The sequence below is a fragment of the Canis lupus genome, chromosome 2 (genome assembly GCF_011100685.1).
Source record: "Canis lupus familiaris isolate Mischka breed German Shepherd chromosome 2, alternate assembly UU_Cfam_GSD_1.0, whole genome shotgun sequence".
NCBI lineage: Eukaryota > Metazoa > Chordata > Mammalia > Carnivora > Canidae > Canis > Canis lupus.
This window is the reverse complement of record NC_049223.1, coordinates 17,523,257-17,539,996: the sequence shown is the minus strand read 5'-3', so window position 1 is coordinate 17,539,996 and position 16,740 is coordinate 17,523,257. Positions and strand designations below refer to the sequence as shown.

General features: G+C 40.3%; 1 protein-coding gene across 12 annotated transcripts in view; it reads left to right on the top strand.

The window, feature by feature from the left end:
* Positions 1-16,740, top strand: part of CACNB2 (calcium voltage-gated channel auxiliary subunit beta 2) — a 374,689-nt gene that overhangs the window by 317,972 nt on the left and 39,977 nt on the right. For all 12 annotated transcript variants that reach the window (XM_038529966.1, XM_038529968.1, XM_038529965.1 and 9 more), the window contains 2 exons: positions 13,970-14,092; positions 16,278-16,414. In XM_038529966.1, coding sequence (XP_038385894.1) covers positions 13,970-14,092; positions 16,278-16,414 — 260 coding nt within the window. The remainder of the gene's footprint in view (positions 1-13,969; positions 14,093-16,277; positions 16,415-16,740) is intronic.

The following is a 16,740-nucleotide window of genomic DNA, read 5'->3' as shown; positions in this document are numbered from 1 at the left end:
GAAGAAGGAGATCCCATGTCCTGCACCATCCTGTCTTTTCACCTACACAGTGTTGGATTGTAAATGAAGTAGAGTGGGTACCTCGGTGGCTCAGTTGGTTAAGCACCTGCCTTCGGCGCAGGTCCAAGGATTGAGCCACGTGGGGCTTCCTACTCAGCAGGGAGTCTGCTTCTTCCTCTCCCTCTGGCCCTCCCCTCCTCTCGTGCTGTCTCTATCTTTCAAATAAATAAATAAAATCTTAAAGTAGATTTTTTTTTTTAGAGGCATATAATGGCTTCTTTTTAAAGATTTTATTTATTCATGAGAGACACACAGAGAGAGGCAGAGACACAGGCAGAGGGAGAAGCAGGCACCCTGTGGGGAGCCCGATGCAGGACTTGATCCCAGGATCACGCCCTGAGCCAAAGTAGATGCTGAACCATTGAGCCACTCAGGTGTCCCAACAAAGTAGATGTTAAGTAAATGTGTGTTGAAATGTTTGAGTATGTGTATTTGACTTGACATTTCCCAGATTTTCTCCAAATTTTGGGTAAAGAAACTCTTTGGTTATGAATAACTTTTATGTCAAAATAATATAGGTTAATGTTGTGCTTTTTGCTAGAAATATAAACCATGATATGGATTTGGTTAAAGCAATGGATTTGATTAAAGCTAATCTGCTTTAGCTACCATAACAGAGTGTTATACATGATGAGGCTTCAACAACAGAAATGGATTTCCTTATAGTTCTGGGGGCTCTAAGTTTTCAGTCATGGTCCAGTAAAGTCTGTTTCTGGCAAGGATGCTCTCCTTGGCTCGCAACCCCTTCTATGTCCTTCCTCTGCTTTCTTTCTTCTGTATGCACCCTGAGTGTTGTGTGGTGTCTCCTCCTCCTATCAGGATGACACCAGTTCCATGGCTTTAGAGCCTTGATTTCTATAAAGACCTTACCTCCATGTGTTTGCTTTGGAAAAAAAAAAAAAAAAGACCTTACCTCCAAGTGCAGTTATACTGGAAGCTGGGGCTTCAGTGTCTGAATCCTGGGGACACATTCAGTCCATAATAGCAACTGAAGAAAAGACAAGTCTTTCAGGTTGTGTGTGTGTGTGTGTGTGTGTGTGTGTGTGTGTGTTTTAAGGTAGTGAACATAAAGTAAAAATTGTTTCTGAATTATACCATTAACTTCCAAATAACTTGAGAAATACTGTTATCATGCTTGATAAAACTAAACAGTAGTAAAATTAAAGACTTCTTTTCTTTTGAAGATGCTGGCTTAGTGGAACATGACTTCTAAGCAGTCTCCCTTCTAAGGTGAGGAAGGAGATCTGCAGAATAAATAAAATCCAGCACTTTCTCATGCTGGCTCTTTGCCTAGCGACTTGGAAGAGTTGTTATGCATTTTGAAGACACTGTTCTAGGGAGAGGCAGCCTCACTAGGGGAAAAGAAGCCAGAATGTTCTTACTGAAAGAGTACATGCTGCAGAGGACAATGGAATTCACTGAAATTTCTGATATGGTCTCTGTTTTTCATATGAGACTTCTTACTTGATATATCTCTCCATGGGTGTTTGCTAATCATATATCTTAATGGAAGGCCTCAGATCCAATGTGATCAAAGTCTTGATATGCAGAAAGATGTGTGCTACGGTTCTCTGTGTGTGCCCATGCATGCGTGTTAACCATATAAAACAAAATCCTGATCAGGTAACTTTGCTCCCATAATGACTTAGCCCTGAGCTCAATGGTAGCAGAACCTTGCATTGAGTAGGTAATGCATAAACACCTAATAATTGATTTCTCTATCACAAAGGGAGACAGAACATATCAGAAAGGGAGACAGAACATGAGAGACTCCTAACTCTGGGAAACGAACTAGGGGTGGTGGAAGGGGAGGAGGGCGGGGGGTGGGGGTGAATGGGTGATGGGCGCTGAGGGGCGCACTTGACGGCATGAGCACTGGGTGTTATTCTGTATTTTGGCAAATTGAACACCAATAAAAAATTTATTATTAAAAAATTTTTTTAAATAATTGATTTCTCTAACAGAAAAAAAGCAATCCCTTAATTGAGCCCTTTAACAATTATTTATGTATATACCTGCTGCTGTGGTAAATGCTTGGAGTCCCAGGAGTGCAGCCGCTGGATCATATGGTAGTTCTCTTCTTAAATTTTTGAGGAAACTCCATACTGTTTTCCACAGTGGCTGCACCAATTTACCCTCCCCGCAACAGTGCACGAGGGTTCCCTTTTCTCTATAGTCTTTACCAATACTTGTTATTTCTTGTCTCTTTTTAAAAAATATTTTTTTTATTTATTTGAGAGAGAGAATACAAGCAAGGAAAGGGGCAGAGGGAGAGGGAGAAGCAGACTCCCCACTGAGCAGAGAGCCCCATGCAAGGCTTGATCCCAGGACCTTCAGATCATGACCTGAGTATATAAAGTGGACACAATTGACTGAGCCACCCAGGTGTCCCTCTTGTCTTTTTGATACCAGCCATTCTGACAAGTATGAGGTGATATCTTATTGTAGTTTTGATTTGTATTTCCCTGATGATAACACCTTTTCACATGTCTGTTGGCCATCTGGATGTCTTCTTTGGAAAAATGTCTGTTCAGGTGTTCTGCCCATTTTTTAAATTAGATTGTTTTTATTTTATTTTATTGCTCTTGAGTTGGAGTTCTTTATAAATTTTGGATATTAATTTTAAGTTTTGTGTATGGTAGGAGACAGTGGTCCAGTTTCATTCTTTTGCATGTGGCTGTCCAGTTTTCCCAACACCATTTATTAAAGAGACTGCCCTCTCCTCATTGAATATTCTTGGCTCCTTTGTCATAAATTAATTGACCATGTACGTATGCATGGATCTATTTCTGGACTATTGTGTTCCACTGATTTATGTGTCTATTTTTATGCCAATACAGTACTATACTTTTAATATCATTTTATAATATAGTTTGAAATCATAATGCTTCCAGCTTTGTTCTTTTTTTCTCCAGATTGCTTTGGCTAATCAGGGTCTTTGATGGTTTTATATAAATTTTAAGATTTATAAATCTAATTTATAGATTAGGTATAGAAATCTAAATCACATTTCTACTGTGAAAAATACCAGTGGAATTTTAATAGGGACTGCATTGAATCTATAGATTGCTTTAGGTAATATGGACATTTTAACAATATTCCTCCACAGCGGGAGCATGGGATATCTTTCCATTTATTTGTATCTTCTTCGATTTCTTTCATCAGTGGCTTATAGTTTTCAGCATTTGGGTCATTTACCTCCTTGGTTAAATTTATTCCTAAGTATTTTATTCTTTTTGATACATTTGTAAAGTTATTAATCTCTCTTTCTGATAGTTCTTGGCACATAGAACTACCACAGATTTTTTGTAGATTGGTTTCGTATGCTGCAACTTTATTGAATTTGTTTATCAATTCTAACAGTTTTCTGGGGGGAGTCTTTGGGGTTCTTTCTATATAATATGTCCTCTGCAAGTCGTGACAATCTTACTTCTTTTCTTCCTTTCCAGTTTGGATGCCTTTTATTTCCTTTTTTTTTTTTTTTTTTTAAGATTTTATTTATTCATGAGAGAGAGAGAGAGAGAGAGGCAGAGACTCAAGCAGAGAGAGAAGTAGGCTCCAAGCAGGCCTGATGTGGGACTCGATCCTGGGACTCCAGGATTACACCCTGGGCCAAAGGCAGACACTCAACCACTGAGCCACCCAGGTGTCCCTTATTTCTTTTTCCTGCCTAATTGTTCTGGCTCCCAAAGTCACTTTTCAGTTAACAGCCACCATAGTACTTTGAACATGTCAGACCGCATCACTGCTGCTGAAAACCCTCTAGTGACTTACTTCATTTAGAGTAAAAGCTGAACATCTCAATTGTGACCTGAAAAGCCACATAAAACCTAAGTGCTTTGACCTCACCTTTTGTTCTCTTCCTTGCTTCCCTCCATTCAGCCAGACTGTCTTCCTCGGACATATCTGACCTGTTTCCACATTAGGGCCGTGGGGGCAGTTTCCTTTACCTGGAGTTCACATACCTCCATTTGCTCACCCACTTCATGCTTCTGTTCAAATGCCACCTGCCTGTCACCTTGTACCCTGGCTTTCTTTACCTTGTTTTGGATTTTTCTTTTTCCACAGCATTCCTTCGAACACATACATTGCCCACGATGTCTGTTATGTATGCTTTGTCTCTCCTCTCTGGAACTTAAGCTCCTAGAGGGCATGAGAATCTTAGTTTCTACTGTTCAATTCCAGAATGGTGCCTGATACACAAATAATAAGGGATGAGAACTCTGAAGAGCTTTATCCTAACCACCCCATTTCATGTTGCCTGTTCACCCTTCATCCCCTTCATCCCCCTCTACTCACACAACTTTTTTTTTTCTACTTTGTTATTTGATATCACCTCTACTAGAATACAAAATAAGCCATGTGAGGGGTGACGGCAGGGACTCAAGATAGTAAACATGTTCTTATAAATATTCATTAAGGGAATCAATTCTAGGGAAGAACTTTGAAATTTCTCAAATCTGCTGCATATGTAAATTTTATCTTGAAGCAAATCTGAGGATATGTTTATTCAGTCCAAGTCAGTATATTCAGTGATCAGAATACATAATTAGTTACATTTTTTTTTTATCACTATGGCTTGATATATTTTGCTATTAAAGAACTCCCAGAGGTGCCTGGGTAGCTCAGTTGATTTAGGATCTGCCTTTGGCTCAGGTCATGATCTTAGAGGTCCTGGGATCTGGGATTGGGCCCTGTGTCGGGCTCCCGGCTCAATGGGGAGTCTGCTTCTCTGTCCACTCGTGCATGCTCTCTCTCAAATAAGTAAATAAAACATTAAAAAAAAATTCCCAGCCTACCCTTGGTAGTTTGTAATAAATTAAGCAAGTATTTTTTTAAAGTTCAGTGATTGGTAAGACTCAAGGCAAGATTATTTTTTACAACATGCTGTACAATCTTTTGCCTGTATATATAGGGAATCAAAGTTGAAGATTTTCATTCTGTATGTGAAGGATTTTTTATTGTCACTGAAAGTCGCAAAACAATACTGAGAAGTTCTACAGGAAAGGATAACTGGACACTGAAGTATTAATATGTAAAAAACAAAACTGCTGTGATGTTATTCTGGAAAGTACATTACTATCTCTTCAGTTCCTGAGTATTTCCTGTGTACGACTCATTGGTGATCCTCCCATTTGAGTCATTTTTAATTATGGAAGAGTATAGCAGGTTTTATAGGAAATGATAATGTACCACAAGAAAATAGATTAAAAAAAAAGAAAAAGAAAATAGATAAAAAATCCAATTTGATTTTTAAGCTCTTTTCTATAGTCTCATAATAGATATTTGGGTCATACTTTTCTTTAAGTTTCTTTTAAAAATATTGCAAGTGGAGAGTAGTTAATATTTAGACGAATCCATTATAGACATTAAAACATAAACTATGGATTTTTTATGTTATTAGATATCAACAGTTTCAAAATGAAAATGGGAAAAAAAAAAACCCTACCTTGCTATTGAGCATAATAAAATGGATCTTTATATTAAGAAGAAGAAATCATGGGTGCCTGGGTGGCTCAGTGGTTGAGCATCTGTCTGCCTGTGGCTCAGATTGTGACTCCAGGGTCCTGGGATCAAGTCCCTCATCGGGCTCCCTGCAGGGAGCCTGCTTCTCCCTCTGCCTGTGTCTCTGCCTCTCTCTGTGTGTCTCTCATGAATAAATAAATAAAATCTTAAAAAAAGAAGAAGAAGAAGAAATCAATGCATGAAAAATCAAGTAACTCTATTAATCATGATCAGAAGTTTGGGGTGAATTTTATTCTGCTTTTTAACAGTAGGTATTCTACTGCTAGCACATTTTTAATTGACATTTTGTTGTATTCATTAACAGGATTGGTTTCATTATTAATGCCATTAGGTTGTTGTTTAGGAAGAAAATTAGAAATGGTACCATAAACTTGCTGTCATCTGTTTTATTACAGTTACTTTATGACCAAAAAGTTTTTGTTTTGCTTTGTTTTTTTGAGATTCTTTGTTTTTTTGAGATGTGGGATCATATGTTATCTTTGCTGTCTGACTTACCTCACTTAGGATAATGCTCTCAAGGTCCATCCATGTTGTCACAAAATGGCAGGATTTCCTCCTTTTTATGGCTGAATAATACTCCATGTATCCGTTCATGGACACTTACGTTGTTTCCCTGGCTTGGCTCTTGTAAATAATTCTGCTACGAACATGGGAGTGCAGATACCTTTTCAACATAGTGTTTTTGTCTACTTTGGACATATTCCCAGAAGTGGACTGAAACAAATTTTTTAAGTTAATTATCTTCTACTTACACTAATCATGTCCTGATAGCCTTAGGTCTAGTGATTCCAGACGGTTGTGAAAAATATAAAAATTGGCTCCTGTGCTAAACTTCAAACATATACTCTGACAGGAAGCCTTGGCTTCGCACAGGCCCAGCATCTAGAGCACTAACACAGCTTCCTTTGGTTGTGTGAAAAAGCAAGTCCTGTGGCCCCTGAGCTGTCCGCGAACACCCCCCTGCACCTGCTAGATGGGCTCTTGTACATGCCTGTGCATAAGTGGACTCTGGCATCCATCTCTCAGCGCAGTACAGCATATGACGGCATGATGACTGCTCAGGGATGCTAGAGGCCATGAGTCAGAACGGGAGCATCAAGGAGGAGGAGAAGGAACATTTGGAAAGGTTGAGATATTGCTGGGTCATCCTTTTGGGTCAATAAGCCGGACTTTAGTGGTGCTGGCTTGGGCCTAGGGCAGGCAATGGTGAAACCAAGTGGTTTGGATCTTCAGCATTCAGCTGTACTTATAACTACGTGTGGTCATCATCAGGGGAGTTCCACCCAGAGACTTTAAACTGACAGAAAGCTCCCCGTCCTGCCATGATCAAAGCCAAAGAATCCTTGGTGATACAGCAGCAGGTGCCATGAGAAAGGGACACAGAAAAAGGAATCTTTCCAAAAATAATAAACTTGCAAAGTTAGAATGCTTCCAAATTAACTGTAAGGCCAGTGAAAATCCTTAATGTTAGGCCAGGAAACATTTTATCATAAGGAATTTTGCATGACTTTTTCTTAGCCCTTTCCAATATAGTAAATATATTATAATTTCCTTATGTATATATTCTTTATAGTATATTCCTCACATATATAGCACATTGTATGATGATACAGTAGCTGTGGTCTCTCGATCCTCCCTATGCACAGTCCTTCGTGGCACTTTTGGAAGTCATGAAACCACATGTATTTTTTTTTTTTAAGATTTTACTTATTCATTCATGAGAAACACACAGAAAGAGAGAGAGAGAGACAGAGAGAGAGACAGGCAGAGGGAGAAGCAGGCTCCACGCAGGGAGACTGATGTGAGACTAGATCCTGGGACCCCAGGATCACACCCTGAGCCGAAGGCAGATGCTCAGTCGCTGAGCCACCCAGGCATCCCTCTCAATTCTCTGAAATAGAGCTTTGTATGTCATGGGAAATAGAAGAAAGAAAAACCGTATACAAATAAACAAAAATCATGATTTGACAGCGTTATTGATTTATTGGACCACAAATTGATTCAAGAGCAAAGAGGCAGAAATATATGACCTTTACAGTAAATTCCTGTAGTTTTGTTTGTTTGTTTTTTTAAGATTTTATTTATTTGCGAGAGAAGAGAGTCTAAGCAGGAGGAGGGGTGGAGAGGGAAGCAAACTCCCTGCTGAGCAGAGACCTGAAATCATGACCTGAGCCACCCAGGCGCCTCATAGTTCTAGCCCATGAATCTGCTCAGGGTTATCGGTTTTTTAAAAATGGACTCAATGACACTACAAGGCAGACTTTGGCCTGATTTTTTTTTTTACCTCTTTCTGTCCCAACCAATGTGTGAGCATTTTGTAAAGTACAATTTTCAAGTGTTTGGAATTTCTACACAGACATTTGAGTGCTCTAAAATTGCCGTCAATGTACCACTTTGAATGAAAGGCAGCCTAGGGCTGCAGAAAGCTCAGGCTTTAGACTGAGATCATTGGGTTTGAATATCACCTCCATTATTTGTGGCCTAGGAGGACTTTTTTAAGCCTCATCTGGGAGAACCAGTTGTTGCTGGCATTAAATGAAGGGTGCCAGCCTGCATAATACACAACACACTGCTCAGACGTCCCACAGTGGTAGCTCTTATAATTTGATTATAAGTCGTGCTGTGCACAAGATGAAGAAGGACTTGGAAGAGAAGAATAGGAATTGCTTTACATTTGTATTATTTATTCATCCCCCTTTTCAAACATTTGAAAACAGATCAGAGATATGGTAGTGAAGTGGCACAATCTTTCAAAAGCAGTTTTGCATAAACTGGAGGATGAAATGCTCTACTCTTGTACAAATTGGTACTTACTAAGTGAAGAATCTGTTGATCTTTAGCTCACAAGCTGAAGTGGAGCAGACTTTTGATTCTGTGTGCCAAAAAGGGAACCACAAAATAAGAGGGGTTCATCAACCTCTCTGGCACACTATGGAGCATATGCCAGATAGAAGGTACCAACAAAGGCAAAAGAATCCATCAGCCTTGTTACCTGGGTGTAGGAGAGTGAGAAGCAGAGTCTTGTAGGACCTCATGTGACCTCCACAGCCTCATGTGCCTTCCAACTCATGTGACCTCCAAAAAACAAGTTAGCCAGGAACCCAGGTATAAGGAGACAGCAACGATAGACTCCAACTATGGCACTGGCCTGAGAAATAAAGTTCTTAGGCTATTAATGAGGTCAAAAGAAAGTGGAATTCAGTTGATTGAGAGACCATGTGATCCTTATTATCCCAGTGATCCTGTGGAGGAGGGTGATTCCAAATCTCCTTCTTAGTTGGGATTTAAGTCCCATGCCACAGTATTCCCGCTAGGACCCTACCTAGGGCTGTGGACTGCCTTTAGATGTGTGCTTTCTGCCCTGCTTCCCTACCTTCCTCTCTGGCTATGAATCTCTCAGGCAGATCTGTGAGGCCCTGGGGTTGGAGAGTGGGCAAAGGACCCACAGTAAAGCCCACTCCCCGTAGCGCACCATTACTTTTGCTTCTGAGACCTGGCCCAGCCTTGCCTCCCTCAGGGGCCCAGCATGTGTGACAGCTCTGGCTCATCGGTCACCAGTCTCCTCTGTCCTGGTGTCCCCAGGACTTTTCAGGACTTGGCCTTACCTTAGGAAGGGAGCAAAAAAAAAAAAAAATAATAATAATAATAATAATAATAATAAATAGTGGCTGGCCTCCAAACATCCAAACATAAATGCCCCAAAACTCAGTATAGCCACAGATTCTTATCCCGGGTCTCATGGGTGTGAAGTGGAGATCCACTAAAGCACATCCCAGAGCCCTGATTACAGAAGTGACATTGGAAAAACCATAAAAACATGGCAGGCTTCCAGGCCGAAAGTGCATGCGTTAGTGGGAACGAGGCCGAGAGGCTCAAATGAGGAAAGAAGGAAGTCCTTTGAGGACCCTATCGCCAGCAGGCCAGAAATGCAGGTGTCAGCAGAAAACAGGGTATGTTTGATAAGAAAATTGTTTCACGTGATAGACATTCAAAGATTCCTTAGGTCCCATGTTCCCTTGAGACTTCAAGTTGGTTAAAAAAATAAAAGCCTTTGGGACTGAGGACTGGAAGAAAATCAGAATCTAAGAGATAGGACAGTGGAAGCAAAACAGGCATGGGGAAGCCGTTACCATTTTCTCATGGCCAAGACCATATGAAAGAATCTGCGCTGGAGAAAAACATCTTGAATGTAATAGTTATGTTACACTGTGTCATATGGCAGGTACTCAACTATCTTAACTCATTTGGTCTGAGGAGCGTGACATTGGAAGAGCAAAGAGGAAAATGTTTGGGACCTGAAAAGATGAGTGAATTGGGGCAAACATTCATTTAGGTATGGTATTTATTATGGTATATAGCAAGTGCCCATTTCTTTCTTTTTTTTTTTTCTAAGATTTTATTTATTTATTTGAGAGAGAGAGCAGGAGGGAGAAACAGAGGGAGAGGGAAAGAATCTCAAGCAGACTCCATGCTGAGCACAGAACCTGACACAGGGCTCAGTCCCATGAGCCTGACACGGTGACCTGAGCCAAATCCGAGAGTCAGATACTTGACTAACTGAGCCACCCAGGCACCTTGCCATTTATTGAGCACCCTCTATTCCAAACACTGGCCTGGCCTTCTGCATACTTTTTTTTCGAGTTTGGGTTTTTGGGGGGAGGTGGGGCAGTGGTGGTTAGCTTCCACATATAAGTGAAATCATATGGGATTTGCCTTTGTCTAACTTATTTCACTTAGCATAATGCCCTTGAGGTCCATGCACACTGTCAAGAATGGCAGGACTCCCTGTAACTAGGTGACATGCATTTTCTGAAATCTCATAATCATGCTGCCATGTTGCTGTTATTACTCTCACTTTAACCACAAGGAAACATTGCTCAGAGGAGGTGAAAAAAAATGTCCAGGCCACTCACCTGGTAAATGGCAGAATCAGAATTCAAGTCCTGGACCATTTAAAATGCCCTGTTCTTAGGTCCATACGAATGGAATTGATGCGGAAAATGTCCTCCACGTAGCAGACCCACTGCTTGAGTTAGAGGTGAGGTGGGTTCAGGAACCAGAGGTTACACCGTCATTTGGCCCCTTTGGTTCACATCTAGGGTCTTTCTCTCTAGCGGGTAGGCTCTCTTATCTTGATAAAACCCCTTTTTCTCCTCTTCACTTTCACTGTTGTCCATTCTAATTTTAGAAATATGGTTCCTGGAGTAGAGACACTGAGGGACCGGATTCTGCAGTTCTTTCTTCTCTCTGTGTTGTACACTGCTGATTCCGGGTACAGCTCCACATCTGATGCTGGCATTATTGGTCACAGGATGTGAGTCAAGGAAGGAGGAACAAGGGATCCCTGGGTGGCTCAGCAGTTTGGCACCACCTTCGTCCCAGGGTGTGATCCTGGAGACCCCGGGATCGAGTCCCACATCGGGCTTCCTGCATGGAGCCTGCTTCTCCCTCTGCCTGTGTCTCTGCCTCTCTCTGTGTGTGTCTCTCATGAATAAATAAATAAAATCTTTAAAAAAAATTTTTTTAAAGGAAAGAGGAACGTTCTATATTAATGTCTTAGACTGTCAGAACATAAAATTATTACCTGTGGCCCCTATTACTCCACACTAGCCTTCACCACACCTTCAGCTTTTTTGTTTTTTCAGTGTTGACTCTTGCTGCAACTCTAGTCTTTGAAAAGTCAATGCATAAAAGACATGAGATTTTTCATAGGATCCTCTGTAGAGTTGTACATTCAAAATGTAGGTCTTCCAGTGACGAAAACACATACGCCACACTTAAACTCTATTTCCTTCAAGGAATAAAAGACCTTAAGGGAAATGAGAGACCATGCTAACATTAAAAAAATAAAAATAAATTTAAAAAAATAAAAAGATCTCAGATCTACATTTTGGTGATCAGAAACTGTCCTGAATAATGGAAAGCTCTATTCAGGAAAATCCTATTTCTAGCAGTAAAACCAAGTCTGATTAAGACTACATCTTCTTTTAAAGGGCACCATCATATATACTGCTGGTTGCCGTTTATAATGGTGCAGCCCATTTGGACAGTAGTTTGGAATAGAATTTAAAAAGGTCTTGATAACTCATGGCTTACTCATGCTACCTCTGGGAATCTGTCCCAAGGAAAGAAGTCTAAATAGAAAGAGGCTTTTCGTATAAAGATTTTTCAAAGTAGAATTTTTATCATCGTGAAAAAAATTATAAACCTACATAGCAAAAAAGGTGAATGAGTGGAATAATTTTAAGTGGTATATTTAAAAAGCATATCACAAGAAGAAATAGTATATTACTTTAAAAACTGGATAAAAAATGAAATATGATTATAGCTGTGGAAGTAAAATCTATTATATTTAAAGAAATTTCGAGAAATAAATGGAAGCACTATCCCTCTATCAAGGATCATGTGTATTTCAGTGATGGAACTACGAGCAACTCTTTTTTTCTTTCTTTCTTTTATTTTTTTTAAAGAATTTATTTATTCACGAGAGACAGAGAGAGAGACAGACATAAGCAGAGGGAGAAGCATCCTCCCTGCAGGGAGCCTGATGTGGGATTCAATCCCAGGACCCTGGGATCACAACCTGAGCCAAAGGCAGAGGCTCAACTACTGAGCTACTACCCAAGTGCCCCTTTTTCTTCTTTTTAAAGTCCCTATTTCCATTTGAGGAAGAGGACCTTTTATGTCACGAAAGGTCATAGTGGATACCAAGAACTGGATTTCATATACTTATGTCCATTTTATGTCTACTGTGCCCTCATCCAGAATGTGGTAGCCTTTCTCAGTCTGCATATTGTGGGTAGATCTGAGTGACTTCATGGGTCTTAGCTCACTCCTCAACCCAGACAACAATCTTGTAGAACAGATTAACTGTGGAAAATTTGGAAATAAAGATTGGCTCTTGGGCAGCCTGGGTGGTTCAGCAGTTTAGTGCCACCTTCGGCCCAGGGCGTGATCCTGGAGTCCCTGGGATCGAGTCCCACGTCAGGCTCCCTGCATGGAGCCTGCTTCTCCCTCTGCCTATGTCTCTGACCCTCTCTCTCTCTCTCTCTCTCTCTTTTTCTCATAAATAAAATCTTAAAAAAAAAAAAAAAAAAAGATGGGCTCTTATTCCAAATTGCTGTTTTTCCTCCCTGACAAGCCAGGTCAAAGAAGTGCTCCCTTAGTAGGGAGAAACTGCTCAGAAAAGGTCCACATACCCACAATGTGAAGAAACACAATGCCGGTTAAGATAATACCTCTTTTTATCATGTCTCTGCTTATCTGTTTTTTCACCTTGTAGATAAATAGGAATTGCCTAGATAGAGGACAAATACTTAACCTGTAAATTTGCAAAGCATCAAATAATGAAGGATGGCTCAACTCATAACGTCATGTTCAATGGCTGACCAAACTCAAGGACGAAAAATAATAGAATTAAAGATCATTGGGATCCCTGGGTGGCGCAGCGGTTTGGCGCCTGCCTTTGGCCCAGGGCGTGATCCTGGAGACCGGGATCGAATCCCATGCTGGGCTCCCGATGCATGGAGCCTGCTTCTCCCTCTGCCTGTGTCTCTGCCTCTCTCTCTCTCTCTCTCTCTCTCTCTCTCTCTCTCTGTGTGTGACTATCATAAATAAAATAAAATAAAAATTAAAAAAAAAAAAAAAAGATCATTGATGGGGCTCCAGCGTGGCTCATTTGGTTAAGCTTCTAACTCTTGGTTTCAGCTCAGGTCGTGATCTCAGAGTCATGAGATTGAGCCCTGTATCAGGCTCGATGCTCAGTGTGGCGTCTGCTTGAAACTCTCTCTCCCTCTCGCTGTGCCCTCCCCGCTGTGCACGCACTCTCTCTAAAATAAATAAATCAGTCTTTAAAAAGAATTGAAGGCCATTGATTTCATAATGCCCTGCAGCCATGAATTAGATATATTCTCTGGCTTTTTTCACTCCAAACACTGTACTTCCTAGAATTATGTTATTAATTATTCATTAAAGTAGCTGTTTGGGGGTGGTGGTGGTGGTTACTAAGTCTTTTTCACTGAGACTGAAGAAAAACAGGGCATTTTATGCCTCTGTGTGTGTGTCCTGATTTCCAGTTGTTACAAGCTGTTATGTCTTAAACCCAAGTTCCCATACTTCATCTTCACCTTCATTATTTGTAGTGCTTTCAAAAAGAACAGTGGCCTTTTCCTACTTCACAAATGGGTGCCATGTGGCTCAGAGTGTGAATATTTCACATGTCATGAATAATAATAAGCTGTTTTGTGATAAAGAACACAGGTGGAAGAACAAAAATGATGACAATAGATACTCGGCTCCTGTTGGTATCATGGAGAGGAAAGGGAGGAACTCTGTTGTTTCTTGTTTTTTAACTTTTGTTTTTCCCTTTCTTTTCCCTCTTCAGACAAAGCCCGTTGCATTTGCTGTTCGGACAAATGTTAGTTATAGTGCAGCCCATGAAGATGATGTCCCAGTGCCAGGCATGGCCATCTCCTTCGAAGCAAAAGATTTTCTGCATGTTAAGGAAGTAAGGAAAAGCATTTGAATTTCTACCTGCATGGATTTTCACCTTGAAACATCATTTCTTCTCTCTCATTGCCATGAAATAGCCTTGCATATAGCTGCACTTGTATAACACACACGAATGCAGTGCCTCTCAACCTTTTCTAATATAAATATAACCCTTTTAAAGAAGAAAGAAGTCACAGGCCTCTTGCAGTAACTTCAGGTCTCCCCTGGGCTCTGTGACCCAGAAATTGGGAATTACTGGAGTAGATGATCCTTTTTTGTGCATAACCTGTACTTTTTCTTTGTATTTTTAACCTTGGCTCTGTGTTGTTTTCCCACGTCTCACATTTAACCATCTGGGAAAGGTTAATAATAATACCTAGAATTCATGATCTCTCCTCTCTGCTGACAATGCCTGAACGCAGACCACCCAAATGCCCTGGGCCTCGTTCAGTGGTAAATGTCTGCAGTGGAAGGAGAATGGTAGGAATTGGGGCCACTGAGGCAGGAAGCAGATAGCAGGACACTTCCTTTCTCTCAATGCCAGAAGTCTCCACCTGTCAGTTAACAATGACTCTTATCCATACCTTGAAAAAATTCACCCTTAATTAAGGTTTATTTTGAGTCAACATTTATCAAATCCCTGCTGTGCAGAACATCATATGAAAAGAACAGAAATTCCCCCTGAATAACATTCTCAGTGTGTGAGTATGAGAATTCCTTGGACCTGCAGGAATGACAAGTGGACTGACTTGCATCTGGGGGATGACATGTCATGAGGCACACATATAAATTTCATGCTTACTGTGTGATATGGGCTGTAGGTGAAGGAGGTGATGACTGCCAATTAAAAGAGCCTGACTAGACACAAATAATAAAAATGTATTTAAAAAAATAAATCCACACTCTAAAACTTCATTCATTAAAGAGGTAGACAGGTATACTTTTAGCCTCAACTCAAACATGTTTTTATACAAGTAAGAAAAAAAAAGAGCCTAGAGAATTTAGAGCCTACCATTTTGTTAACTTTTAGAAAGAGATATGAAATATTGGCTGGGAAGAAAAGATAGAAGTTGTCAGAAATGATGGCATGCCTGGAATCTGACTTTACAATACAAAGTTGGGTTAACCCAAGGTCCCCTCCTGATGGCTGATGCTTAAGGAGAGATCTTTTTTCTACTGTGGAAGGAAAATAAAAATAAAATGGATAGTCTTCTTTGAAATGTTCAAGAACAGACTGAAAAGATACTAGTCAATTGGGAGAAGTAAAACTAAATCGTAAAGATTTAGGAGAAATATTCTACCTGCAAGAGAGAAATTATCAGCATCACATGAGTGGAGAAATCCTGTGAACAGCGTACCATGGTAATTATAAACTTGTTCATACAAAGGGACATTTTGCTCTAGCACAAGATATTTCAGGTAGATTTCAGTATATCTGTCTCTTAATATTTTTTTATAAATTTATTTTTTATTGGTGTTCAATTTGCCAACATACAGAATAACACCCAGTGCTCATCCTGTCAAGTGCCAAACTCAATGCCCGTCACCCAGTCACCCCCACCCCCCGCCCACCTCCCCTTCCACCACCCCTAGGTCGTTTCCCAGAGTTAGGAGTCTCTCATGTTCTGTCTCCCTTTCTGATATTTCCCACTCATTTTTTCTCCTTTCCCCTTTATTCCCTTTCACTATTTTTTATATTCCCCAAACGAATAGACCATATAATGTTTGTCCTCCTCCGATGGACTTATTTCACTCAGCATAATACCCTCCAGTTCCATCCACGTCGAAGCAAATGGTGGATACTGTCTCTTAATATTTTTTAAGTAATCTGATTATAGAAGAGGACTCTGTAACACTCCCTGGTTCCTAATGGTCTCTTGCTAAGAAGGGCTGTGCGTCTTTGAACAAGGGGAGTTGATCCTACAGAAGCTGCATTGGAAATCAGGCTACTCTCAAAGCAAGTAGCAGGAAACAGAAAGAAAATGGATTGCCAGTGGATTGCTGACCCCGTTGACAGTACTTCACTCTTACATGGTCAACCACGAAACCCTTAGAGTTTCTCCAGTCGTGATGTTGAGGCATAGTTAACTGTAACTGCTATAATATTTCTTTCCATTGAAGATAGTTAATGTAGAAGAAAAACAATCTGAAGACATGACCTTCTGTGCACTGACCGCAAACAAATTTGATTTTGTGTTTAGAAATTTAACAATGACTGGTGGATAGGGCGATTGGTGAAAGAAGGCTGTGAAATCGGATTCATTCCAAGCCCAGTGAAACTAGAAAATATGAGGCTACAGCATGAACAGAGAGCCAAGCAAGGGAAATTCTACTCCAGGTAGGAGAATATTGAGTATTTGTATCAAAGTCCAGATTATACCATCATTCATGTCTTCTTGTTTTCTGTGTTCCACCGTCTTTATTATATGTTGAAAAGCAGACTGGCGATACAATTTAGTGATGGCATCACAAATCGTGCATTTTAAAAACTTCATCCCAGCATCTCATTTTCATCTTATTTGGGAGAACATCATATTAACTGTTCTCATTAATAATAAAGTATTAAATTGGGGCAACAATGCAGAGGAAATTCTCAGGTCCTAAACTCTTACTGAAAACATTCTTGCACTGAGCAACCTTGGTGACTAATCCCAGTGTCGGTAG